The sequence below is a fragment of the Sarcophilus harrisii genome, chromosome 5 (genome assembly GCF_902635505.1).
Source record: "Sarcophilus harrisii chromosome 5, mSarHar1.11, whole genome shotgun sequence".
Lineage (NCBI taxonomy): Eukaryota > Metazoa > Chordata > Mammalia > Dasyuromorphia > Dasyuridae > Sarcophilus > Sarcophilus harrisii.
The window spans coordinates 53,804,151-53,832,049 of NC_045430.1; the positions used below are offsets into that span (position 1 = coordinate 53,804,151).

Below are 27,899 nucleotides of genomic sequence, written 5' to 3' on the forward strand. Positions count from 1 at the left end.
GTGGAATAGGTTAGGTTCACAACACAAAATAGTCAACTATAGCAATCTAGTGTTTAACAAACCCAATAGTATAGGCATAAATGGACTTTTCCTTAAAATAGTTAGTAGTATTTATTTAAAACCATCAGTAAGCATTATATATAATGGGGATAAACTGGAACCATTCTCAATAAGATCAGGAGTGAAACAAGATGCCCACTTTGACTATTACTATTCAATATTGTATTAGAAATGCTAGCTTTGGCAATAAAAGATAAAAAAAAGATTAAATGAATTAGAGTTACTAGATAACGAGGAAACCAAATTATCACTCTTTGCAAATGATATGATGATATACTTAGAGAACTCCAGAGAATCTACTATAAAGCTATTAGAAATAATCCACAACTTTTGCAAAGTTGCAAGATACAAAACAAATCCGCATCAACATTTTTACACATCACTAACAAAATCCAACAGCAAAAGATACAAAGAGAAATTCCATTTAAAGGAAACTAATAAAAAAAAATCAAATGAAGGTGGCCTAGCTGTACCTGAGGTTCACAGGAGAAAATAGTCAATAACTATAGCAATCTAGTGTTTGACAAATCCAAAGACCCCAACTTTTGGGATACGAATTCACTGTTTGACAAAAACTGCTGGGAAAATTGGAAATTAGTGTGGCAGAAACTAGGCATTGACCCACACTTAACACTGTATACCAAGATAAAGTCAAAATGGGATGGGTTTATGACCTAGGCATAAAGAATGAGATTATAAATAAATTAGAAGAACATAGGATAGTTTACCTCTCAGACCTGTGGAAGAAGAAGGAATTTATGACCAAAGAAGAACTAGAGATCATTATTGATCACAAAATAGAAAATTTTGGTTATATCAAATTGACAAGTTTTTGTACAACCAAAACTAACGCAGAAAAGATTAGAAGGCAAGCAATAAAATGGGAAAACATTTTTACACTAAAAGGTTCTGATACAGGCCTCATTTCCAAAATATGTAGAGAATTGACTCTAATTTATAAAAAATCAAGCCATTCTCCAATTGATAAATGGTCAAAGGATATGAACAGACAAAGAAATTGAAACTATTTCTAGCCATATGAAAAGATGCTCCAAGTCATTATTAATCAGAGAAATGCAAATTAAGACAACTGTGAGATACCACTACACACCTGTTTGATTGGCTAGAATGACAGGGAAAGATAATGCAGAATGCTGTAGGGGATGTGGGAAAACTGGGACACTGATACATTGTTGGTGGAATTGTGAATACAAGCAGCCATTCTAGAGAGTAATTTGGAACTATGCTCAAAAAGTTATCAAACTGTGCATACCCTTTGATCCAGCAGTGTTACTCCTGGGCTTATATTCCAAAGAGATCTTAAGGAAGGGAAAGGAACATGTATGTGCAAGAATGTTTATGGCAGCTCTCTTTGTAGTGGGCAGAAACTGGAAACTGAGTGCCCATCAATTGGAGAATGGCTGAATAAACTGTGGTATATGAATATTATGGAATATTATTGTTCGGTAAGAAATGACCAGCAGGATAATTTCAGGAAGGCCTGGAGAGACTTAGATGAACTGATGCTGAGTGAAATCGGCATGACCAGGAGATCATTATATACTTCAGTATGATGATCAATTCTGATGGACATGGCCCTCTTCAATAATGAGATGAACCAAATCAGTTCCAATAGAACAGTAATGAATTGAACCAGCTACACCCAGTGAAAGAATTCTGGGAGATGAGTATGAACCACTATATAGAATTCCCAATCCCTCTATTTTTGTCTGCCTGCATTTTTGATTTCCTTCACAGGTTAATTTTACACTATTTCAAAGTCTGATTCTTTTTGTACAGCAAAATAACTGTGTGGACATGTATACATATATTGTATTTAACTTATACTTTTAACATATTTAACATGTATTGGTCAACCTGCCATCTGGGGGAAAGGAGGGGAAAAATTGGAACTAAAGGTCTTGCAATTGTCAATGCTGAAAAATTACCCATGCATATATCTTGTAAATAAAAAGCTATAATAATAATAATAAAAAGAAATAATCTACAGCTTTAGCAAAGTTGCAGTATACAAAATAAATCCACATTGACATTTTTATACATCACTAACAAAATCCAACAGCAAGAGATACAAAGAGAAATTACATTTAAAATAACTGTCAATAGTATAAGATATTTGGGAATCTATTTGCCAAGGGAAAGTTAGGAACTGTATGAGCAAAACTACAAAACACTTTCCACACAAATAAATTCAGTTCTAAACAATTGGAAAAATATTAAGTGATCTTGTTTAGCCAGCAAATATAATAAAGATGATAATACTACATAAACTAATCTATTTAGTGCTATCCCAGCCAAACTGTCAAGAAACTTTTACTGACCAAGAAAAAATAACAAAATTCATCTGGAAGAACAAAAGGTCAAGAATTTTAAAAGGATTAATGAAGAGAAAAGCAAAGTGAAGGGGGCCTAGCTGTACCAGATCTGAAACTATCGTGAAGCAGCGGTCATCAAAACCACTTGGTACTGCCTAAGAAATAGAGTAGTAGTGGAATAGGTTAGGTTCATAGAACAAAATGGTCAATGACAATAGCAATCTAGTGTTTGACAAACCTAATGGCCCCAGCTTTTGGGATAAGAATTCGCTATTTGACAAAAACTGCTGGGAAAATTGGAAACTAATATGGTGGAAAGTAGGCATCAATCCACACCTAACACTGTTGTCAAGATAAGATGGAAATGGGTTCATGATCTAGACATAAAGAATGATATTATAAACAAATTAGAAGAATATAAGATAGTTTACCTCTCAGAACTGTGGAGGAGGAAGTAATTTGTGACCAGAGAAGAACTAGAGATCATTATTGATTACAAAATAGATAATTTTTATTATATTAAATTAAAAAGTTTTTTGTACAAACACAGCTAATGGAGACAAGATTAGAACTGAAGCAATAAACTGACAAAACATTTTTACATCTACAGGATCTGATAAAGTTCTCATTTCTAAAATATATAGAGAATTGACTCAAATTTATAATAGTGAAACCATTCTCCAATTGATACGTGGTCAAAGGATATGAACAGACAATTTTCATATGAAGAAATTGAAACTATTTGTAGTCACATGAAAAAGTGCTCCAAATCACTATTAATCAGAGAAATACAAATTAAGACAACTCTGACATAGCACTAAACACGTCTCAGATTGCATGATAGGAAACAACAATAACTGTGTATAACTTGAAAGCAATGTATTATTCATGTTAACTATGAACTTTCATAGCATCTTATACTTTTCAGATTCAACTTATAAGTATTATCGTCTCAGGGACCAGTCTGAGAATTCTTGTTGTAAACATTTTTTCCCCAAATAAATGTTTTAAAAAGTCTACACCATCCAGGTATATACAAAATAGCACTGTAAAAATATCTAAGTTGTTGATCATTTGAAGAAATCAGTTTAATGTTTTAGTGAGGACATGAAATTTGGAGAAAAAGTTCTTTTTAATAAGAGATTTAATGGAAAAAGACAATAGGGATGTATATCAGCTAATAATAAGATTGATAGAAGTTAGCATTTATATAGTGCTTTGGGGATATATTTCATTTTATAGGTGGCTTGTAAGGATGTGGAGAGAAGGTGTGTTAACACAGTTTTTCACATTCCTTTAAGTCATTGTGATAATATCATTGCATTTTCTTGTAGGGATTGCTTTAGCCTGCTGTATATTGTTAGGTACAAGACTAACTGCTCTCATCATCATCATTATGAAATGATCCAACCAAGATGTAAAGTAGAGAGATTGTTAGGATCTTTTTCCTTTCTTCATTTTCTTTCCTGCTTTTTACAAGTTAGAAGTTATCAAAATTACATATAGTTAGAGTGAATTTCTTCTCTCTCCTCCCTTTTTGAATGTAAAAAAAAAACAAAAACCATTATTTCATAGCGTAATGACTTTTTTCTTTAATTCCAGAAGAAAAAAATTACAGTTTTGGATATATCAATAATGTTCTTTTCCAACAGTATTTCTTGAAGGGAAGTACTTAACCTGAGATTTGTAACCTCTTTTTTCAATATTTTAACAACTGTATTTACATATAGCAATCCTATATATTTTATATTATACATTTAAAAACATTTGTCTGAGAAGGGTCCATAGACTTCACCAAACTGACAAAGGCAGCCATAGTAGGACTTCTGTTGTCTTGTAAGAAAAAAAAGTAACTATAAAGTTTATGCACAGTAGGGCAGGATAAAGCAGGGAAGGACATCCTGTGGGGTAAGGACTTAGAAAAATCTTGAAAAGTAGTGACTGAATCAACTGCTGTCCAACTCCCTCGGTGCTACTCATCATGGAGGATGGTTTTTCAACAAATCAAACAAAAGGATGTAAATATATATAGAATACTAATTTAAAACATTAATTAAGGTAGAATCATCAGATTTTGGATATTATTAGGTGTCAATTGATATTTAAAGTTATCTGGGAAGCTGTCACAATAGTTTAATCTTAGATTGCTAGCATAAATTGACCTTCCATTTTCTTTACTGTTAAACCTAATAATATGGCATGATATTAACCAGTTTGAAGTGTTATAAAGATGCTTTTGTTAGAAAAGCAACTTAAAATACAAATGTGTAGGGAGTTTTAAATGAAAGTAGTTGATTTTATACTAAATGTTGATACATTGAAGATTATATCTCAGTAAAATCTGTTTCTGGGAAACCTTTCTTAAGGAGTGTAATCTTATTACAAAATCATTTTAATCTCTAGTTCATTCATTGGTATTAACATTTTCATTCATATTTTAGCTCTGTAATGCTGAAACTAAACGTTTACTGCTTTTGCTGATGATGTCTTTGGAATCGGATGCTTGACAGAATAGCTTTCCTTATGAATTTTTAATTATGACTGAAACAAACGCTGGACTAGATATCCTTTAGAAATATCTATTAAATAAAAGCCATATTCTGTTTTTATATTTATTTCTGAAGTGTACAGAGCTTTATAGCGAGAGAATAAGGAGATGTGGGTAAAGGGGGAGGGGATTTTTCAGGTCTTAAAATGAGAAGAGAAATTGATTTCATTACTGCATTCTGAATCCCAATTAAGACTATTGTTTTATGTTTCTAAGGCAGCAAGCAGCTGTTCAGTCAAAATTGTGATCAAATGTGAAATGGAAGGAGAAGTCTCTCCTGTTTATCAATTAATTTTTTTTTTGGGGGGGGGGGAGGAAAGCAGCAGCACCGCTTAATGCCTTTTTCCATCCATCTCTATTCTTGTCTCTGTTTATTGCTGATTTGACAGTCTTCTGGTCCTTCTCCTTTGTTATTGTGTATTTGTCCTTTGTTTGTACTATACTAGAATGTAAAGGAAAAGGCTGCCATTGCTACCCTGCTGTTCTAACTAGCCTCCACTGTGAGCATATACCTTAAACAGAGCTTCTAACCATGAAAGAGGAGAGTCCACAACGACGTAGGTTTTCTTCCTGTACTGGGGTTTCGCCTCTTGTATTTCCTCCACGAATTGATGGCCGAAAACTTGTCCGGAATGCTTCATTTGGAGGATACAATGAACTTTCCCCTGCATTGCCAGGTTTGTTAGTTTTATCTTGAATTTTTCTCTTATTAGGCAGATTCTTGATACTTAAATAAGCCAAGTCTTTTGGCCTTTTAAATAGCTTTTCTTTTTAGAAAAATTTTTAATGAAGAATTTTATTTCAGAAACAGAGATAGAGCTTTCTTTATATCTTTATCATCTGTGAAATTTGTCAAGAGAGGTTTATCATTTTGAATTCAGTGTATCAGAAGTCTTGAGTTTTAAAAATACTATGTTTTTGCTTTAAATACATGTAAATATAATGACCCTTAAATACATGTAAATATAATGACCATTGTCTGGTAAAATGAAAATATTCTCTGGATTAGAGAGACACTTCTGATTCTAAAATTGTACCAAATCCATCCAAGATTTTTGCAGTGGAATTATATTTGATCTGTAAATTTAATTGTATTGCAACTATAATAAAACTCATGTTCAATATTGTCTTTAAATAATATCTGAGTTTCAGTTACAGTGAACATTGCTGTCATCATAAATTTAAGCTTTGAAATTGTTCATACATGATTACTTTCTGGATATTGAAGAAGTAGGATGGGTATCTCTCAGTTAAGAAACTAATATTTTAGAATGAGGGTTAAAAAGATATTTCAAGGTACATGTAATATGATTAAGGTGATATAACATTGATTTGAGACAAATTGGTCATTATTGTTTAAGAAGTTTTTGTTGCCATTAATAGTTAATCACTGTTTTGGGTTTTGGGTTTAATGTTTAAATTTAAAATTATAATTTTTTAATATACTGCCAATAATTGAATTTATTCTTTAAAAAATTTTTATCTTGATATATATTTGCTTTAATATTTATCTGAAAATTAGTTACAAAAATTTGAGTATTTGTCATTTTACATTTTTTGTTCAAAATACAGGTTGTTTATTGTGTTTTGACTTTAAGCTTTTATAATAGTCTTAAGACACATATACATGTATCTAAACATATACCTAATGCTTATTTTAAGGTAGTGAAAATCTCATATAGTTTATGTGTAGGTGATTATTTTCAAATGATGAGCTCGCTTCATAAGTTTAAGAAAGAATCTAGAACTTCAAAGCTGAATATGAGTATTATAGGGAACTTTAGAGAAGTAAAATAATCTGTCCTCAGCATCCAGGTCATGTAGTACACTTGCTGACTTGCTCCACTCTTATGTCCCAGTGAACTTATATGTGCCTTTTTACTCATGTAAACATATCTAAAATAAAACATTTTTTTCCCCTACCTTAGAAATTACCTTGAAAATTTCAGTATTTTTGAATTTCTCAAGATAGTTTAATGCTTGGTTTCATGAATGTTTCCCTTTCTCTTATCCTTTTTCCCAGGCCAACCTTAGAAACAAAAGCTGAACTTCTTGACCTTCATGCTATGCTTCTGTGTAATGTGAATGAGAGTTATAATTTTTTTTTTAAAAATGTAACTACAGCAGTCGCACAGAATGTGAAGTATAATTAAAATGATTTTTTTCCTAATTGTTCTGCATCAGCACCTTTTTGCCCAGTCCTTTGGGCATACCATGCCTAGGTATGACCCAGGACAATTTTGTAAGTAATGGATGAAAAGCCAGATGACATGAGTATAATCACAGTACAAAGCTTCACAACATTTTGAAGATTTACTTTAGTAGAGAGGGAGAAAATATTGGTATTTCTTGAGGTTTATTGTAATCAATATAGTACCAAGGTTTATAGTATCAAATGATTTAAATAGAAAAGCAAGTGAATAGTGCGTATTTTTTTTTTCAGTAGTGCTTGCAGTAGAAGGAAAAAAAAATAAAGGAGAATGTTTCCCCTCCATTTTGTTCTTAATGAAAAATTTTAGCTTTTTTTAATCCACTAAAAATAGTGAAATTAAGCATTTTAGAAAATATAAGCTGCATCTCCTTACCCTTCTCAAAAAAAAAAAAAATCTTAATCTTAATTTATACTATAGCCAAAAGTCACCTGTGAGTTCCCTTGAATAGAGGTGATTGTAATTGTGGTGGAATGGAAAGTTGATATCTTTAAGTATCTAGACCTCGGTTTAAGTTTGTTTCATGTTTTACTGGACTGGTCACTTAACTGTACAAAACCTCAGTTTCCTTATTTGTCAAATAGATTTTAATGATTAAATGAGGTGTAATGCATGTAAAATGCTTTATTTAAAGTGCTTACATATATCTGTCAATTCTTGTATATTTTTAATGTTAAAAAAGACTACTTAAATTATTATCATCAAAACTAGAATGGAAGAGTATTTAAAAATAAATAAAATAAACAGGAAGAGTGACTCCTGATAGTCTGTTATTGATTAAGGAGATAGAAAAATAAAAACACACAAACCCATTACTGCACAATATGGTTAATTAATTTTCATAACAAAAAACATTAAATTGGGTTCAGTGTCTTAAGGCAAAAAATATGTTTTATATACAATATCAAGCTTTGAGAAGGCATAGACTATTTTTTTTTTTTATCAAGTATTGTGATTAATTTTGCTTTTTTGGTTAACTGGTAGAGGATTGACAGGGTTACTTGGTTATTGTTTTAGCCCTTGCTTGCTAGTCTTATTAAATAGGAAATACTTAACACAGGTGACAGCCAGCAGGCGAACGTTAAGAAGGAAAGGAAGAAAATAAAAGATAAAATTTCAAAAGCCATAGCAGCCTGACTACACTTACTGTCTGGACTGAAACCCTGATATCACTTTGCAGTGCAATGGAGTAAAAATAAGTATTGATGTTAGAATCTTGGTGAGTCACATTTTTATTTTGCTTCTGTCATATTTACTGCCTTTGCAACTCTTTGATAGATCTTGTCACTTTGATATTCAACCTTTCACTTGGCTAAATGAGCTATTGTCTGAGAATCTTCCTAACTCTAGATATATGCTCCTAAAACTGTATTTTGGATTATTGAACATTTTACAATGCCATCATTTTCTGGAAATTGCTAATTATTTACTATATTTCTTAAGAGATGAGATGTGCTTGAATGGGTACCAATCGTAAGATGTGTCTGAAACATTTTTACTAAATATGATCACCTGTTTTCTTGTGAGTTGGTTCTTTTCTCCTAAAAAATGGGGTGAAAATAAATTTTGGTTAGTTGACAGTTTGGGTTACTTGGGTTAGTAAATTGAGGCTATATAGTGAATGCCTTTGAAGTCTTCTGTGTAGTCCTTGGCATATTGTTAAGTGCTTGTTGATTGAAGTAAAGCTTGTTGGTTAAATGAATAAGGACAAAGCCCCCATTGTTTGCTGTGTTAGCAGGATAATCTAGATTTTGTTTGAGTTTAGGCAGAGTCTGGATGTATGCACATAAATGTAAGTGAAACATACTACACCCATGCCTTCTTTCAAGAAGCAGTTTAAATTCCCCCTTCTGCATGAGGCCTTTCTTATTCCCCTCAAATGCTTACACTTTTGTCTTTCATCTCTTTTTTAAATTTATCTTTTGAATAACTGTATTTTTACATTTTGTACTTCTGCCCTCCTTAGCTAGATTATAAACTGCTTGAAGATGGTCTAGAAATCTTTTGGGGGTTTTTCACATCAACTAGCATTTTTTTTGTAGTCCTTCAAGTAAAGCTTGTTGATTGACTGATTTATATAGAGAAATATATAAATATATACACAAAAGTGCTAAGTGCTTTAGAGAGGTTAAAAATGTGAAGTTGAAGTAGCAGTGAGTCATGAATTTTGTGGACATATTTAATAGTCTTGTGGCCAAAAAAAGGAAGGGTGGGTAGAACATGTGTCAGAGATGGCAAAAAGGATACATCAATGAGAAAAGTAAGCTTGATTAGTGCTTTGTACATACTAAGAACTTAAGAAATATTGAAGCCATTTAGAGCAAAGTAGCACATTAAATATTTGCAGTGACAACAGTTTGTTCATTATGTTAAAACTTTAGCCAGGAATTAATATTTTATTCAAAAGGAGAACTTTTGTAGCATTATGAGTTAGAGAACTAACATCAAAACAATTAGAAAATATTCTTACTGATGTTTGTAGAATAGATTAAGCTACAGAGTTTTTGCCTGTTTTTGAAAGTAGTTTGGGAATAAGGCCCTGGACTAAGGCTGGCTATGAGAAGAAGCACAAGTATGTATGATATTAAAGACTTTTCCATAGAGGTACTTTGGATAGCAGCTCAGGAAGCAACTGAAATCCAAATTTTCCCTTTTAACAAAGAATGGAAGAAGAAGAGAAGGAGAGGGAAAGAAAAAAGGAAAGGAGGAGGGAAAAGGAGGGAGGGAGAGAAACACAAACAAGTTGAATCAAACTAAGAAGTACATCGGATTTATAATTATCTTGCTTCTACAACCATAGTTACCTACTGTTGCCAAAGCAAAGAGGTGAGACAGTGTACCAAAAATTTTACTGTTGGATTTAAGCTTAAATCACTTAAAATGCATACTTAGACTTTTGGGATACTCTTTATTATCTCTTCTTTAGGGCCAGCTTTGGTAATTGTTTATATAATAACAATATAATAATATATTTGGGGTTTTTTGTTTGCTCTTTTATCTTCATTTTGTAGACAGAATATATAATTTTCTTGGTTCTGCTTATTTCCCTTTGAATATATTCATGTAAATTTTTCTGCTTCTCAGAATTCTTTATTTTACAATGCAGTGAATAGGGAGCCTTTTTTTGGTTAGTAACTTCCTATAAGTATATGAAGGTCGTTTCACATAATTCTAAATCTCTTTCTAGAATGGTTGTACAAATTTCTAGGGCCCATCAACAATGCATTGATCTCTCCACAACTTATTCAGTATTGGCTATTCCCATCTTTTGTAAGCTTTAACCACTTGTTCTTGTGAATTATGTTTTTCATATTATTAATAATTTGTAGCATTATTTCATATAATTGTAGAGAATGACTTATAAAGACCCTTCTTTCTAATATATATATTCTTTGCTAAAAATGGAATACATATCTTTTTAGAAGAATTAAAATCATAAACCATACTAAAAGCAATGGAAAGACACTTGATAAGTCTAAAAAAAAAAAAAACTACATCATATGAAAAATGCTATCCATAGTCTGAAAAAGAACTGATTATGTCTGAATACAGAGGAAGCACAATTTTTTTTAAACTTTATTTTTCTTGAAATTTTTTTGCAGGGGAGGGGAATCTTTCACAAAATGACTTTTATGGAAATGTTTTCTCTAACTTCACATATGCTGGGGGGAAATAGAGAGGGAGGAAGGGAGAAAATTTGTAACTCAAAAAGTTTTAAAAACAAATGTAAAAATTGTTTTACATATAACTGGGAAAATAAAATATTAAATTAAAGCAAAATAAATAAACATATTGCCAATTATAATTTATACATGAAATGTTGACTTAATAAACTGATAATGTATTGTATAGAGTGGTATAAGAGCATGAAAAAAGATATTTGAATAAAAAAGAGCTGAATTCTTTATGTATCAAGTATAAGAAAGAGCATATGGACTGCTAATGTTGATAGTCCTGCAGGAAGATTGCAAATACATTGGTTATGCTCTCTTTGGAGAATTTCCAAGGATCAGAAAAAGAAGGAAGGGATGGGCAACAAACTGCACTATTGGAGGTTCTATCCACTTTTATAAATTCACAGAGTCCCTAAGATTATAGAATTAAATGATGCTTCTATAGTCTTCTGCTCAAAATAATATACCCTGAATAATCATTACAAATGATTATATTCTACTTGTAGATCCATTGGTGGGGGAAGGGAGGGGGGGAGGCGTTACTAACACTTCCTAAAGCAATACAGTCCATTCTTGAATAGTTGTAATTATTAGGAAATTTTTCTTGATATCAATCTTCACTGTGCCCCTTTTCTACTTTGAATCATTGCCCTGATTCTTCCCTCAAAATAAGTTGACTGTCTTTTCTGTATGACAACTTGCTGTATATTTAAATGTGATTATAGTTTCCCTGATCTTCTCATTCTTTGGGATTTCCTAGATTCTTTTAACCAGTCCTCATATGCCTTGATTGTACTTTTAGATAATGTCCTTCCTAAACTGTGGTGTCTTAAACTAAAATCAGTTTGCAAGGTGTGTACTTTGACCTGGGAAGAGGACTGCATGGCCATAATATATCTTCATTCCTGAAAGGCCAAAAATCACATTAGCTTTTTGGACTTCAGTACTGTAGACTCAGATTAAAATTCCCAGATCTTTTTTCTCTTGTGAGAAATAACCTTTTTTCCCCCATCTTTCTTATCCTGTACTCACAAATTTGACTTTTTGAGCCTAAGTGTAAAATTTTACATTTTTCCCTTTAAAATTTCATCTTATTGATCAACTATATAATAGATTTAATTCTTAGCAGTTCAGTGATCCAAGGCAATTCCAATAAACTTTGGATAGAAAATGCCATTTACATCTAGTCTCTATGGAGACTGAATGTAGGTCAACACATAACTTTTCACCTTTTTTTCCTTCTGTTTTTTCTCCTCCCTTTTATTCTGATTTTTCTCTCCCAATATGATTTATGTAGAAATATGTAAAAAATAAATGTACATGTGTAACATAAATTTCTTTTACATGTAACTAGGGAAAATTAAAATTTTTAAAATGTTCTTTAAAAAACAAAGAAAAAAGGAAACTCACTTCATCTTATTAGATTTCTCTCAATGGTCTTAACTTGTCAGGGTCTTTTTGGAAACTAGCTTTGTCTTCCTCTGTGTTGCCTGTCCCTCTAAGCTTCATGCATTTTCAATCAATGTTTGCCAAAGAAAGATGTTATGAATTCTTAAGTTATCAAGCTAATATTTTTTTAGTGAATGAATGAATGTTCCTGGGTTTTTGTGTATCAAACACAATAATATAAAACACAATTTGTATTGTGTCTGTTCCTAATTAGAAATGAAAGAGAATGATAAAAACCTGCATATCTTGAAGCATACTTTAGTAGATCTCTACTTCACTGATGTGTGTATTCCCTTATTTGATGTTAATTTCAATCTGTGCCTTCTTCTATGTTATTCTCATCCAGGTTTTTCGTAGAATATTTATCCAGTACTCTGAAGGCTGCCTTTTTCCTTTTAAAAAAATATATATATTTGAAGGATAATTGTATAGAATCTAGGTTGTTGATCTGCTTATGCTAAGCCTTGCTTGCTTTACTTCCTTTTGTAGTCATACTTGACCTTGATGTGTTTATAATATACTTCACTTTGAAATTTTTAGGTCCTATGGACCAAACGGAGCTGCATATCATGGGAGAATATTGGTATTAAAAAATATGTGCTATTATCAACCAAATGGTTTGGGATTGTATTTTCAGAAGCACATTGTAATTTCAGAAAATGGAGTCTAACTTACCTGTGGGTTTTGGGTACAGCTTGTCCATCTGAAATCTTGATGAAGATATTTATACTAATGGCATAGTATAATGATATAGTAGATTTTTCATCCATTTATCACAATATGGTCAATATATAACTTATGTTGAGTTGCTTTTTCTTATGTATATATTAGGCTTAGGAATTGTTAGTCTCACCAATTAGGGGTTCAGAAATGAATACAGTTAGAATAATGTCATATTTAAAAGAGAAAATTCCTCTGGTATTTTGTGGACTTTGCAAAACAGTCTCTAGCAGACAAGTGTCAAATAGCTCATGGGCCATGCTGCCCACAACCCTTCCAAGTGTAACCTAAATAAGATTAAAATGTGATTGGGGAATATTTAACAAAATAATTTTAAAAACTAAACAAAACATAGATAACATTACATTTTAAAACTAAGTCAGTATATGGCATTCGGAGAAACATATATTTCATTTTGAGTTTGACATCTCCATACTAGGACATATGAATGAATATCTTCAATAAATGTCTTCCTCTTTAATACTTAATGTTATATATAAACTTTTATATAACATGTATAAGTCCATTAATATAGCCTTTTTCAAAAAAAGTTTTGAACAACAAATTATGAACATAGATGACTTCAGTGACTTTTTCATAAACAAGAACAACGTTGTCTATTTTTCTTGGTAGTATATAGTTTGCTACTTATTTAAAAGATAAAAAGATGGAAATCCTGCATCTCAGTCCTTTCTATTTAACTGGAGTACTCTTATTCTTCTTTTCTCCAGTCTTTTTCTTTCCTTCCCTCCAAAGGTCTAAGGTTAAGATTTCCATTGGCTTCTCCTGACCTTCAGATGAACATTCACAATGAAAAGCTAATCCCTGGAGGCTTAGGTTCTGAAGGGCTCAAATATTTTAAAATTGACTGGAAGTTATAGGTGAAGAATTTGAGGAGTGTTCCATGGTTTTGACTTCAGGTAGCAATAAAAGTGGTGCCACTACAAATGGTAATTGATAGGTGTAGAGGAATAATTAAGATCTGTGGAAAAGAAAAACATTTGCTTTTGTAGTCTCAATATTGAGTTTGATTTATGACATCTTAATCTTGCTAGGCAGGAAGTTGGAGCATATTGGAAGTATATTTATATTTCTTTTCTTTTTCCTTCTTTTCTTTATATTTTTATTTATTTATAATTAAAGCTTTTTATTTATAAAATATATGCATGGGCAATTTTTCAACATTGACCCTTAATAAAACCTTCTGTTCCAAATCTTCTCCTCCTTTCCCCCACTCCCTTCCCTAAATGGCAGGTAGTCCAATACATGTTAAATATGTTAAAATATATACTAAATCCAATATATGTATACATATTTATACTGTTATCTTGCTGCATAAGAAAAATCTCATCAAGAAGAAAAAAAATAAATCTGAGAAAGAAAACAAAATGCAAGGAAATAACAATAGAGAGTGAAAATGCTATGTTGTGGTCCACACTCAGTTCCCTCAGTCCTTTGTCTGGGTGTAGATGGCTCTCCTCATCACTGAACAGTTGGAACTGGTTTGAATCATCTCATTGTTGAAGAGAGCTATGTCCATCAGAATTGATCATCGTATAGTCTTGTTGACATGTATAATGATCTCCTGGTTCTGCTCATGAAATATACTTCTTGTCAGAAAAAATTACTTGTTGGGTTCCAAGAGTTTGTTGCCATATATTGCCCATGTTTCATTTTTATGCTGTTTAGCTCATTTTATTATAAATTTGCAGAAATATTCTCTCATTTTTTGTGTGTGCATTTTGGGCCTTGTGGGCATAAGGTAAAATTAAATCAGGATGGGTAGTCATGTAATCATTGGAGAGAGTATACGGATAGATAAATTCATGAATGTATTTGATTATGTGAGATTGTATCTTCATAAATGATGTTAGCAAATGGTTGAGTGTTCTTATCATTTGTTTTGAAATTGTTTTTGTAATTGACTTTTCCCCTTCCATTTAAAAAAACAAAACAAAACATTTTTTTTTAAACTTTTATGTTCCAAATTCTCTACCTCTATTCCTTCCCTCCTCCCTCCCTGAGATAGATAAGACAGATATAGGTTATACATGTATAATTATGTAAAATATTTCCATACTATTAATTTTGTACAAAAAGATTCGGATTAAAGAAAAAACTGAAAGAAAGAAAATGAAAAATAGCATGCTTCAGATTGTATTAAATCAATATAAATTCTTTCTCTGGAGTTAGATAGTATGTTTTCATCTTTAGTTCTTTGGGATTGTGTTGCATCATTGTATTGTTGAAAATAGCTAAATCATTCACAGTTCTTCATTAGACAGTATTGCTGTTACTGTGTACATTTTCCCTGTTAGGTTCACTTTACTATATGTGAAAAAGCAGGACTTGTCATTTTTCATAGCACAATAATATCCCTTGACAATTACAACTTGTTTAGCCATTCCCCAGTTGATGAGCATTCCTTTGATTTCCAATTTTGAGCCATCACAAAAAAGAGATGCTATATTTTTGTTTAAATAAGTCATTTTCCCTTTTTAAAGATGTCTTTGGAATATAGATCTGGCAGTGGCATTTCTGGATCAAAGGGTAGGCACAGTTTTATAATAAAAGCCCTTGAAATTGTTCTTTAGTATGGTTGGATCAATTTACAGTTCTTCATCCCCTCCAACATCCAATATTTTCCTTTTTTTTGTCATCTTAATCATTTTGATAGGTGTGAGATGGTACCTCTGAGTTGTTTTAATTTCAGTTTGTCTGATCAATAATGATTTAGAACTTTTTTTTTTCTGGTGAGGCAATTGGGATTAAGTGACTTACCCAGGAGTCACACAGCTGGGATGTGTTGAGTGTCTAAGGCCGGATTTGTACTCATGTCCTCCTGACTTCAGGGCCAGTACTTTCTGTCCTATAATTTTTTTTCAATATGCTTTGATTTCTTTGTCTGAAAACTGCCATTGACCATTTATCAATTGGGAAATGACTTTTAATTAGAACCAACTCAAATTTATGAAAATAAATTATAAAAATACATTTGAGAAAAGAAGCTTTTATTAGAGATACCTATTGCAAAAATTTTCCCCCAGTTTTCGATTTTTCTTGCTATTTTGGTTACATTGATGTTTTTTGTGTGTACAAAAACTTAATTTTACATTTTATAATGCTCTCCATACTTTTTTTAGTCCTAAATTCTTTCCATATCCACATATCTTACATATAAACTGTTACATGCTCTCTTAATTTGCTTGTGGTATCATCCTGTGTTAATCATATACCCATTTTGACCTTTTCTTGTATATGGTATGAGATATTGGTCTATCCAGTTTCTGTCATATTGTTATCTAGTTTTCTAGCAGTTTTTGTCTAATAATGAGTTTTTGCTTAAAAAGTTTGGTTTTTGGGGTTTATCATATACTTAATTACTATGTAATTTGTACGTGAATTTTTCACTTGCTGTATCAGTTTATTTCTTAGCCAGATTGTTTTGATAAATACCATTTCACAATATAGTTTGAGACTGGCATGTCAGACCACCTTCCTTTGCATTTTATTTTCCATTGGTTCTTTTGATATCCCTGAACTTTTGTTCTTTTCAGATGAATTTTGTTATCATTTTCTAGCAGTATAAAATAAATTTTTGATACTTTGATTAGTCTGACGCTAAATAAGTAATTGACTTCTTAGGCAATAACTTTAAATTAATTTTATTTTCAGTGATTTTTTTGAAGATGAGTAATTTTAAAAATACCTAAACACCTCTCTAAATGAATTGAAAACAGTGTCATGTGAATTTACTTGAAGCATGAGGAGCAGCATGGTACAGTGCCAGAGAGAGGTCAGGTCTTGAAGTCAGGAAACTTTAATTCAGTTTCTGTCTTTGCCATATGTACTGATGACCATAGTCAAGTAACTTTGTGCTTCTGGTGGTTTCTGTTTTTTATTTATGTTTTATACTTCTGGTAGCTCCTAGAAGGCAAGTCTCTAGTTACAGAGTTAATCTGGACCAAAAATAAGATTTAGAAATCCTCATAAAAATAAATAAATGTAGCAATATAATTATAATAATAATAATAATTTTCTTTTTAAGGTTTTGAAAGAGGAAAGGATGATCTTGCTCAAAATAAAGAAGAGGCATCACATTCAATGTCAAAAAGCAAGGTAAGTTTTCTGTTGTCCCTAAAAGTATTTTTATGATATAATTATTCTGCATGTACAAGATGGCATCAGTAGTGTCTATGTCAGTAGCCATCTGATATTATAGAGATATGTATCAATTTACATGATTTGGTTTATGACATTTAAAAAAAATCATCCCATCCTAACCTATGGTGTTAAATATAAAAGAAATGAGATTCTACAGCAGCCAATACCAAGTGGGAACAAGTTACATTGAAATATGTAATATTTGTTATTTGGCGTGCATCAAAATAAGAACATTACTACCAGGTTTTCTGCATTTTGACCTTGAGTACATTTTTAGATCTTTTCTTAATTGGCTATATTTTGTCCATGGAATTGCATCTTCAATTTTTCATTTCTCTGCTGTTTTTGATTTTCCAAGACTTAACCTACAAGAAGTGCTTTTTGGCTATGGTGGTTTTATTTTTAATATGTTCTATTATCTTGGGGACAAGCTTTGATTGCTAATATCAATTTTTTTTATTTCAGATTAAAAATGCATTTTTTGATTCCATAAAAATCTGCCCTTGCATCCTAATAGAGATTTTTTTTCTTCATTCTTTTTGTAAACTTGTTGCCTTCATTTCAGAGAATGGTGCAGATTTTTGTAGCATATTTTGGTTATTATTTCAATTACAGAATTTTGGTTTATGTGCTGTTCCTCATTAGTATTCAGAGCATAATGAATGTAAATTGCTTTAAATACATTTATATATATTGGTTGTCCTTAAAGTGCTGATACTATACTTAACACTAAAAACACTTATGTAAAATAGTGTTGTTTAGTCAGGTGGGAGGTGATGTGGTATCAGAAAATAGTAGACTAGGATGATGAATGATTTTCTTGAAGTTGAAAAACTCAAAATATAAATTTTATTTTTCAAGCAGCTAGAGTCTGGGTTAATATTAGGAATAAAGTCTTTAAACTCTCAGATTATTTATTTATTTGATAGGCCTTAATCAAAGCTTACAAAATGGGGAAACAGGGTGGAAAACCTAGCAACCCCTTGTTGGATGGAAAGAAGAGATAGGATGGTGCACATACATGCCAGTACTCAAAGTCCCTATTCTGTCATAGCCTAGAAAGTCCTGCCAATTTCAGATCTAGAAACACATTAAAATTTGTGGTACTTATTTAAAATCTCTTTTTTGACAAGTGATATACTACTACCCCATTATTTTTTCATAAATACCCAATGATATTTCTATAAGATCTCTCATATCTGACTTCTATTTGTATCACATAGCATTCAACTATGACCTGAATTAGAGCCATTCCTAATTTAGTGCAGCACCATTCTAATTGTTCTCTCTATCACAAGACTCTCTAATCTGACTTCCACATAGCTACCTAAATAATTTTTCTCAGATAATTATTTAACCATGTTATTCAGTTAATTTAGTAACAGCCCCTCAGGAACTCAGTGGTTTCCTATTGGCTCTAATATAAAATATTAACTAATTCCTGTGTATGGCTTACAAAACCCTTTACAACATGGACTCAATTTATTTTTTCAATTTCATATTATATATTATTATTATTATTACATTCTACCATCCAATCTAGTTGACTCCTTGCTCATACTTAACTTTTTAAGATGCATTTCAAGTACTTTTTGGTGAATCATTGCCTAATTTTTTTGTAGTAACCTAGTTGCTTCTATTCCTTAAATAATTTGTATTTACCTGTCTTGTATTTATCTTCTTTACATATTTGTATGTATGTGTTTTCTCTCCTGATGGAATATGAGTTCCATAAGAGTACGGATCTAAATCTAAATCTTTACTTGATTGACTTTTTTTAATGAAAACTTGTAAAATCTAAGGTTAGTTTAATCAAATACAATAGGCATATCCACATCTATAGTAAAAAAAAAAGGGGGGGGGGTGGGGGGAAGGATTGTACATGCTTTTCTTTTTCAAATACAAAATGTAAAAGTATAATGAAATAATTTAAATAGTATATAATTAATAAAAGTATATAACATACAATATGTAATAATATAAATAATTGTTGTGTCCTGCTTTCTAGAGCTCCCAACTTGGGGTGCCAAAATGTACTATTGTTTTCCAGAGCCCCCACATCAGGGTGATTAAGATATACCTTCCTAGTGGAGAAGTGATGGGGCAGGACTCCTGAGGATGGTGGAAAAATGGTGTTCCTTTATCTCAAGGGCTTTTCCCTTATGTACATAACACTGTGCACATAAATAATTTGTTTTGTAGTTTGCCACCTGGAATCATTCTGTTGCAATTACAACACAGGTTGTCACTACCCCCTGACTTCTCAGGAAGGCCAGGAGCCCTTAGGAGCGATGGGGAGCCGAATCAGACATTGTTAGCAGTTTCCCTCTGGGCTGAAGGGTCTTATATCTCACCCAGAGTTTCCTCACTAATTTTGATCCCCTACAAATAATAATATAATATGAACAATACAAAATATGAAGTTATAATAAATTTAATATGTAACCTTCAAAGTTTTCCTACCTGTCTCTTTAACTACTTGTTTGTATAAATTTCTGCTATTGTCCCTTTGTCTAAATTGTCTAACATTCAAGTATGCCTTCCTTTGAAGGTAAGTGAATGATTTTTAAGCAATAAATAGTGTTGTCTCCTTTTAGATAATAACTTACAGATTTTTTGTTGATATCATCTAGCTATGTCAGTCAGTCAGCAAGCATTTATTAAGCACCAACTATGTAGCCATTCACTATGCCAAGCTCTGAGGATACAAAGGAAGGCACAATATAGCTATGTTGGACCAAACTTTTAGAAGGAACTTTTTAGAATTGCATTTCTCTTTTTAATAAAACGCATGGTGTATTTATAAAAAGTGAAAGGAGTTGAATGTTTGAGTAGGTTGTTTTTAAATACAATATGGTTCTTGTGGACAAGCTGAATTGGCACATTCCATAGTACCATAGTTGTTCCTCAGAAGAACATGTAAAAAGTAAAGTAATGTAAACATTTTGTTCAACTGTATCTCTGCCAATGTTAGTGTACTACTAATGAGTTTCAAGACTTGACAGTTGAACAACTTATCAGGGTTGCTTTTATTCCTTGAAAGGCTAAAATTTACATGACATTTCTCTTCAACTTCTTTTGGAAAGAAATATAGAAAATGTACAAAATTTGTTGTTTACCTTCCTAACTTATCAAATGAGACTACTTTGTTATATGCATAATTATTTTAAAAAACATTGTACACAAAAATAACTTTTTCTTTCATGGGTACTTCTGTATATCATTGCATTAAATGGACATAGTTTTAATACTGTGTTTAGAAATTATTTTAAAGTTCTGTATGATCATGAGTGCTAGATAGAAAGAGCTCAATCAGTCTTACTTTTCTGTTCATTTTTCTGTAATTACAGTCTGAATCCAAACTTTATAATGGCTCAGAGAAGGACATTTCATCTTCAAGCAAGCTCACCAAAAAGGAATCTCTTAAGGTGAGCCAATTTTTAGTATGATTTTGTTTTAACTGACTAATTCCTAAAAACGACTGAAAAAAACCTTTTTGAGTTTTCTGTTTGATCTTTGGGATACCCAATTTTAGGCATCTTAACAGGCAGTTGTTCATGTGAGACTGAAATTCAAGAGACAGAATTAGAACTGGATTTATAGTTCGGAGAGTCATCTACATAGAGAAAGTAGTTGGACCTCATGAGTGTTATTTACCAAGCAAGATAATTTAGAAGGAAAAAGAATCTAAAAAGTATAATATAGAGACTTAGGGGATATTTATGCTTAGTGGGTTTGCCTTACATGAAAATTTTTCAAGGGATAATGAGAAGTGGTCAGGTATAGAGAAGGAGAAGACACTATCACAAAAGGCCAGAAAGAAGAGCATATCTTGAAGGAGGTAATCAATAGCATTAAAAAACTACAATGAAGGAAGATCAGGTTTGAGAAAAGGCTATTAGATAGCTTTGACAATTAAGAGATTCTCAGTAATTTTCAAGAGGGTAGTTTTAGTTGTATGGTGAAATAGAAGCTAGATGGCAGAATGTTTGAAAGCAAATAATTCCTTTCTCTGGCAGGGGTAGACAACATTAACTGTTATCTGAAACTGGGAAGTACAAATGTGTGGAACAGGAGCAAACGTCGCTATATCCAGGCCCTTTCCTTGGAGTCAGAGTAAAAGAGATTCTGTATGGGCAGCTAGGTGGCTTAATGGATAGAGCACCAGCCTTGAAGCCAGGAAGACCTGAGTTCAAATGTGGCCTCAGACACTTAACATTTCCTAACTATATGATCCTGGGGAAGTCATTTGACCCTAATTGCCTCAGCAAAAAAAGAGAGAGAGAGGCAGAGACTTCCTTTGTGTGTGTGTGTGTGTGTGTGTGTGTGTGTGTGTGTGTGTGAGAGAGAGACAGAGAGACAGAGAGACAGAGATGAGAGCGTGATGGTAATCCTACTTCAGTTTATGATGCTTACAATATGAGTGAACTACATGGAGGAGAGAGAAGAACTATCCCAATTTGAGTAGTTTCAAAGGCACAGTTTATTCAATTATGCAGCCAACAGATATCAGTCTTACCCACATGGTAGGGGAATATAAGATGCAAGACAAGGTTCAAGCATGTCAGGTGATCTGGACATGCTTCAAAGGCCTTTGTTATCTCTCCCTCATATAACCACTTATCTCTTCCTCTCATTCCTCAAGTGTCTTCCTTCCTCCAATTGTTAAACAATTGGGGGGAAAAAAATGAAAACCCTCCTAACCATGCAAAGTCCAACAAAACAAATCCTTATCTTGGCCAAGTCCAAAAAGGCATGTTTCATTCTGCATTTTAAGCCTGTCACCATTTTGGCAGGAAATACTATCAAAATCCTTTTGATTAGCTGTACAAGACACCTGTTGAATACGTTTTTATCAACTTCCATTAGATATATTCTATCTATGTCTTAGAATTTGTCATCCTTACATTGTAGGCTATGGTCTAGAGATACAAATCCTGTTCTCAGATACCACTTTCATCCCTTCAAGGCCACATTGAGAAAAACACAACTTTGTTCTCCTATGATCTTTACCTTCAAAAATGGTGATAGTACTTTTTAATATTTTTCTGACAGCTATACCCAACTAAAGTGGGTACTTATCACCCATTTTCATAAGTGTTCTCTGTCATGAATGCCCTGAAAAGACATCAGCTGTCTGTCAAGTTGACAAATGGCTGCCTCAATTCTGAGGTCAAGGAATTACCAGCTACTATTAATTCTCTTTTTTTTCCTCTCACTCTTACCAGATTGTCTCTTATAGCTATCTAAATTGTTCTGCTTTTCTTTCAACCAGGAAGTAAAATCTGGACCAATATCTGGATTGGAAGATTATTTTTTATATTTTTTCCTCAGTTGCTCCCAATTTGTTAATTTTCTTCTCCACATTCAACATATGATACACATTTTGACTACTTACATAGTCCAAACTACAAGTCCTCTACATAATTTTCTTTTTCTCATTTTGTCTAAATCTTGCTCCATCTCCTAAAACTTTTTCCCACAAAAGTAAGAATTAAAAAAACCAACTTTGATACTATGATTGCAAATGTTAATAATTGAATACCCTCAATAGAAATTTCAAACTTGGGAGGTGATACTCTAATTATTTTTGACCAAAACTGCCTTGCATGAAAATTGAATGATCAGCATCACATTCCCTTCAGATTCTCATTAGAAAACGTCTAGTTTTCATTATAATATTCTTATTAATTATTAACTAGTGAGATTTAAATTCCACTCTTAGGAACATACATTCTTATAAGGGCATATAAGTTTTGAATGGATTCCATGAGGGATCTTTCATCTAAGAGAGATGGCCAAATATCAGTTCTTTTATTTTATTTTATTAAATTTTTATTTATTTGCTGAGGCAATTGGGGTTAAGTGACTTACCCAGGGGTCACACAGCTAAGAGGTGTTGTCTAAAACTAGACTTAAACTCAGGTCCTCCTGAATTCAGGGCTGGTGCTCTATCCATTGCTCCACCTAGCTGCCCCCAGTTCTTTAATATTATGTTAGCATTATTATTAAAATGCTTATCCAGAACTTTTTATAAAATCATCAGAGGGATCTTATAAAAGAAATATAGTGAGTCTCATTTTGGAAGTTGTAAGTTTCATACATTTATATGAAGTTTATATGAAGATATATAACATAGTTTATGATGTGAGCCTGGAGCAGAGGAGAGAGATTAGTGGTTAAATAAGTGGATTGCTGAGATCACTAATACAGAAAATATAGTGAAAGAAATTAAGAGGGCCCAGTATAAAATCTGAAGGATAGCTTTTAATCCTGAAAGGATGATTGATGAATGTATTCAGATAAGTAGAGAACAAGTAGGAGTGGCCAATGTCACAGAAGCCAAGGAAGCAGTTTCTACAGTGTGAAAAGCTATAGTGGTGAAGAGGAATAAGGACTGAAAAAAGTCAGTCATTGATTGGCTTCATTATAACCTTGGTGAGAGCTGTTTATCAAATGACAGGTGAGATGCCACATTGCAAAGCATTGGAAATTGAGTGGGAGGTGAAAAAATAAGGCAGACTGTATGCTGAGTCCTGATCCTTATTCTTATTGGCCCATCTTCTCCTTGAGTCCATTTCAAACCAATGCATCTATCTGCTAATACCTTGAACTATGAATCCTTTGAAATCCACAATCACATCTCTTGTTGACTAAAAAACTTTTCATTATCTAGTTTCTCAATCAGTATTTCTTGCTTTAGTACAACCTGGAATTCTCCCGAGTACAATGCATATTTTTCTCATACTTACTGTGGTAGATGATGGAAATCATTCTGTGGGACATGTACCATAAGGAGAGGCTGGAGTACTTCTTACTTCTAAGTGCCTTTCCTCTCCCTACATCTTTTAGTATTCTTTCTTTCAAAGTTTATGCATTTCATTTATGCCATTTTAAACTCATCTTCCATGCTGTTATTGACTAACCTCTAGATAATTTCCCAAATTTTCAGTGATTTAAACATCTAGTTTACAGTCTTTCTTTTTGCTGTCTGGCTTAGGACTACCTTTATATCCTTGCCTAATACTATTTCATTTTATATACTTTATACTACAGTCAAACTGAAATACTCCCCGTAGTTTTCATGCATAATAGTTCCCACTTTTTTTGAAAACAAAGTTTTGTTCTGTTATTGCTTTTAGAATGACATATCCTTCCCATATTCCTCCATAATCCTTATTTTCTCTTGCTGAATTCTCCTTCAACGTTGTTTGATGCTACCTTCTCTATATAATGTCTCTATTTTATTTTATTTTATTTTTCTAATTATATGTAAAGGCAGTTTTCAACATTTGCTTTTGTAAGATTTTGAGTTCCAAATATTTTTTCTCTTTCCTTTCTTCCTCCCCCCCTCCCAAAGTCAACAAGCAACCTGATATAGATTATACATATACATTCATTTTAAACATATTTCCTTATTAGTTGTGTTGCAAAAGAAAAATCAAAAGAAAAGGGAAAAACTATAAGAAAGGAAAATAATAAAAAATAAAATATTATGCTTTGGATATGCATTCAATTTTCATAGCTTTTTCTCAGAATGCAGATATGGCATTTTTCACCTCAAGTCTATTGGAATTGACTTGTAGAGGAAGGATTCTGGGAAGATAGCTGAGTAGGTTAGTAAATTTCACACTTTCCAGATTTACCCCACAAATACAACAAATTTATGTTCACAGACTGGCGAAAAATCAGGAAGGCTTGGGACAGAACAGGGATCCTTGGGTACAACCCTAGAAGATCTGAAGAAAGATTCTGGGTTAGGGATTAACCTGTGTGAAGTGCAAATAATTCCAGGCTAGCTCCACAGAAACAGCTATTGGGGAGCTCTGGGGTTAATTGATTTTGGCTGGAGCCTCTGCAGGAACCACAGAAAATTTCATTTTCTGGATTGTGTATAGAGTCCAAGTTTGAGTCCAGGAAGGCTGAGGGAATGCCAGGCCCAACTGTGCTGCAGAGATGAGGCCCTAGGTGAGAAAGAGCCCCAGTGCCCATAGTGGATGCAGAGGCAATGGGGCAGGGACACTGCTGGGTATGGACACTTGCAGGAGGGTGGAACTCTTGGTTTGGAGTTCCTAGTCATGGGGAGAGCTGAAGTGAATCTAGAGGTACCATCTTCACCCATTCATTAGAGGTACTTATACTAATACCTCTTATTTAAAAAAAAAAATGAACTAGCTAAGAAGAAAGAACAAAACCATATGAACTGTGGGAAGAAGGAAAACCAGGGTTCATCTTCAGAGGAGGACACTGAAGTAAAGAAAGCTTCTATCTCAGAGTAATGTGAAATGGCTCCTTGCCCAGAGAGAATTTATAGAACTCAAAAAAGAATTCAAAAATCAAATGAGAGACATTGAGGAAAAACTTAAAAAAAAAAAAAAAGAAAGAAAGAAAAACAAGATTATGAAAAAAAGTTAACCAAATAGAAAAGGAGATAAGAGTCTCAGAGATGAAAGTAATTCTTTGAAAATTAGAATTGGGCAAGGGGAAGCCAGTGAATCTATGAGATTCCAAGAAATAACAAAATAGATAATAAAAAAATGGAAAAAATATAACAGAATGTTATAAAAATATATATATGTTATAAAAATATAATATCTTATAAGAAAAAAATGACAGATCTAGAGAACATGTCAAGAAGAGAAAATATAAGAATAATTGAAAGTTGTGACAAAAAATAAAAAAAGAACCTTGACACAATAATGCAAGGAATAATCCAATAAAATTGTCCTGAAATGTTAGAACATGAGGGGAAAGTAGAAATAGAAAAAATCACTTATTACCACCTCAAAGAGATCCTTTGTGGAAAACACATAGGAATATTATTACCAAATTTCAAAATCCCTAGATCAAAGAGTAATATTTTCAAGAAACAAGAAAAAAAGTTTTAATATTCTGGAGTTCCAATTTGTACCAGACCAATCATCAACCATAAAAGACCTATGGTTTTATAGGTCCTGTAACCATTATATCTACTACAACCAAAAGAACTAGGCCTGTGGCCAAAAATATCACATCCAGCAAAATTATCTATAATATTGAATGAGAAAAAAATGGACATTCAGCAAATTTGCAAATTTTCAAGACTTTCAACCAATCCCAAACTTAATAGAAAATTTAACATATGAGAACCAATATCAGAGATCAATTTCAAGGAACTCAATGTGGACAAATCTTTTTTTTTTCCATGGGAAATGTATATCATATGTTTAAGATTGACATCAACAATAGGGTAACTCAAAAGAAAGATTGGGAACAGAGTAAGGTAAAAATAGTAATTATGTTATACAAATGAGGGGCAGAATAAGACTCTAATCTATTATTCACAGGCATTAGAGGGAAAAGGAAGGCTTGTAGTTATGAAAATCCACTCATTTTGGGAATGGGTTAAATAGGAAACTACACACACATACACACACACACACACACACACACACACCATGAAAGGTATAGCAGCCTCCAAAATGTATAAAGACATAAGGGGGGAGGGAATGAGTGAATGGGGAAGCAAAGGGTGAGGGAAGAAGACAAAAGAGGGATCCTTGGGTATAGGAAAGCTATTTTAATAATAGCAAGGCAAATTAAGGAGCAGAATTAAAGCAAAGAGTCAGCAGAGAGGAAAGATATGTGTATGAATGTGTGTGTATGTATATATCTGCATGCGTATACACACATATATCTTTTCTTAATTATTGCTTGGGGGTGTTGGGAAGGATGACAGAGGAGAAAATAAAGTGCACAGCAGAGAACAAAAGAACAATTTACAAGGAAGTAAAGAAAAGATGAACATATGAATATAATTTCTTTTACATTAGTAGAATATATACTTTCTTGAACTGGTAATTTCTGGTTATATTTTGAATCATCTCATATGTTCTGCTGGACACATGACAATGTTCTCTTTTGTTTTGTTTTATTTTGTTTTGTATTTCTTTGCTGTTTTTCTTTTTTCTTACTCTGTTTTTGTAAATAAAATAAATTTTAAAAATGTCAGGGGGGGAAAAAGGAATTGATCTTGCTGTTACTGTGTACAGTGTTCTGGTTCTGATCAGTACATGTAAATCTTTCCAGACTTTTCTGAAATCAGCCTGTTCATCATTTCTTTTAGAACAGTTGATATTTTAGGGTTAACAGTAATTGATAACAGTATTAACTGTTATTTTAGGGTAACTGATAATAGATAACAATGAATAACAGTATTATCCATTCTATTCAAATAACATAATTAATTCAGCCAGTCTTTAGCTGAAGGGGATCCACTTGATTTCCAATTCCTTGCTACTCCAAAAAGATTACAAACATTTTTGCACAGGTGGGTCCTTTACCCTTTTTAATGTTAATTTTTTTTTTTAAATTTTGGGTTGGGGTACAATAAACAAGCACTTATTTTTCTTTCCCACTTATTACTCTTACTGGAAGAGAAAAGGGGGGGGGAAGACAACCCTTGTAACAAATATGTATAGTCAAGTAAAACAAATTACCTTATTGATCATATCAAAAACATGAAAAGAATGTCTCATTTTGTATGTTTAGTCCATGAGGACTCCTCTCTATGAGGAAATAGATAGATAGCATTCTTTCCCATTAGGCCTTCCCATTAGGAAGTATGATTGATCATTGTTATTAATACTTCCATTAATGCTTATTCTTTTTTACAGTGTTATTGTCGCTATATGAACTGTTAACTCATTCTGTTCACTCCCCTTTGGATTAGTTCACACACATTTTTGAAGGTGTTTTC

General features: G+C 32.4%; 1 protein-coding gene across 9 annotated transcripts in view; it reads left to right on the forward strand.

Annotated features, from left to right (window-relative positions):
* Positions 1–27,899, forward strand: part of OSBPL8 (oxysterol binding protein like 8) — a 206,475-nt gene that overhangs the window by 111,329 nt on the left and 67,247 nt on the right. For 6 of the 9 annotated variants that reach the window (XM_031937859.1, XM_031937860.1, XM_031937856.1 and 3 more), the window contains 2 exons: positions 17,046–17,116; positions 20,512–20,589. In XM_031937859.1, the coding sequence (XP_031793719.1) occupies positions 17,046–17,116; positions 20,512–20,589 (149 nt within the window). Of the gene's footprint in view, positions 1–5,390; positions 5,622–7,533; positions 8,374–17,045; positions 17,117–20,511; positions 20,590–27,899 lie in introns of those variants that run through there. The other 3 variants (XM_031937862.1, XM_031937858.1, XM_031937864.1) reach the window with 3 other exon arrangements.